This window comes from Equus quagga, chromosome 17, assembly GCF_021613505.1.
Source record: "Equus quagga isolate Etosha38 chromosome 17, UCLA_HA_Equagga_1.0, whole genome shotgun sequence".
NCBI lineage: Eukaryota > Metazoa > Chordata > Mammalia > Perissodactyla > Equidae > Equus > Equus quagga.
The window spans coordinates 6,360,605-6,361,815 of NC_060283.1; the positions used below are offsets into that span (position 1 = coordinate 6,360,605).

The following is a 1,211-nucleotide window of genomic DNA, read 5'->3' on the forward strand; positions in this document are numbered from 1 at the left end:
GGGGGGGGGGGGGGGGGGGGGGGGGGGTGCTGGTGGGGAGCCCTGGGGAGAGAGGCAGAGGCCTGGGAGGCTGAGACCCAAGTGCGCATGTGGTCCTGAAGCCCACTGCCCCATCTCCCTCACCACCTCTCCCTCCCCACCCCTCCTCTCCCCTCCCTACCCATCAGAGAAGAGACCACTGTGAAGCTAGTGAGGTAGCTGTGCACGCTCAGGGTTGGATCCTGTCTATTTGAAATTTAGATCTTTTGTTCATTGTGAATTTTGGCATTAATTCGATTTTTTAAAATATAGTGTATCAACTATTACCCTGATTACTCTCCTGGCGCCCCCTTACTCTACCGCTGGGCCGAGCACCTCTCTGGCCTCACCCTGGGGGGCCCTGCGCTCCCCTCTGCTCCCCTCTCGGCCCCTGGCCCCTGGCCCCGCCGCACCTGGCTCTGCGCTTTGAGGATGTTGGTGTCGCGGAAGTAGTAGATGCTGTTGCTGCCCATGTTGAAGGTGGCCACGGCCATCTGCGCCGCCTTCAGCACCTGCGGGTCGCTGGGCGACAGGTCCCGGCGCTCTCCGACCTTGCGCTCCCCGGGCCGGGCCCGGGCGTTGCGGGGCAGCCCCAGGAGGCAGAGTGCAAGCACGGCCAGGCCGAGCGCCAGCGGGAGGCTGGGACGCGCCATGGTCATCGGTGCCAGGCCAGCGGCCCGCGCGCTTTTACGGCCTCCGCGGCCCCGCCCCGTCCCGCTCCGCCCCGCGGGGCGCCCCCGCCGGCGGGGAGGGACCGCGGGGGCCAGGGGCGGTCCTCGGGGGCCGCCTTCCCAGCGCCCTGGGGGGCAGCGGACGGGCCGAAGCACACCTGAGTGCCGCGATGCTGCCCCGCCCTCCGGAACACACCCAGTCCAGTCCCGTGGGGGAAAAGACAGCGACAGTCCCCAGCAACAAGTGCCATTGGGACAGTTCACGGGAGGCCCATCCGCTGTGAAATACTGACAACAGCTATTAGCAAGCCCTTCCTATGACCACCATTTACTAACTGTGTAACCCTGGAGAAGTTACTTAACCTCTGGCTGCCTCAGTTTCCTCCTCTGTAAAATGGGGTGCAGCGAGGATTCCTGAGGTAAAGTGCTCTCATTAGAGGAGCCGGGCGCTCTGTAAACAGCAGGTCAGTGGGAGACATTGCTGTGCTGAGCCCGTGAGGTTTAACCTCACAACCAGCATGA

The 1,211-nt window shown here is 64.2% G+C and overlaps 1 protein-coding gene across 1 annotated transcript in view; it reads right to left on the reverse strand.

The window, feature by feature from the left end:
* The window catches only part of CST6 (cystatin E/M), a 1,671-nt gene extending 985 nt beyond the window's left edge, over nucleotides 1-686 (reverse strand). The window contains exon 1 of the mRNA XM_046642844.1: nucleotides 432-686. Coding sequence (XP_046498800.1) covers nucleotides 432-677 — 246 coding nt within the window. The 5' untranslated portion in view covers nucleotides 678-686. The remainder of the gene's footprint in view (nucleotides 1-431) is intronic.
* Nucleotides 687-1,211: the final 525 nt, after the last annotated feature.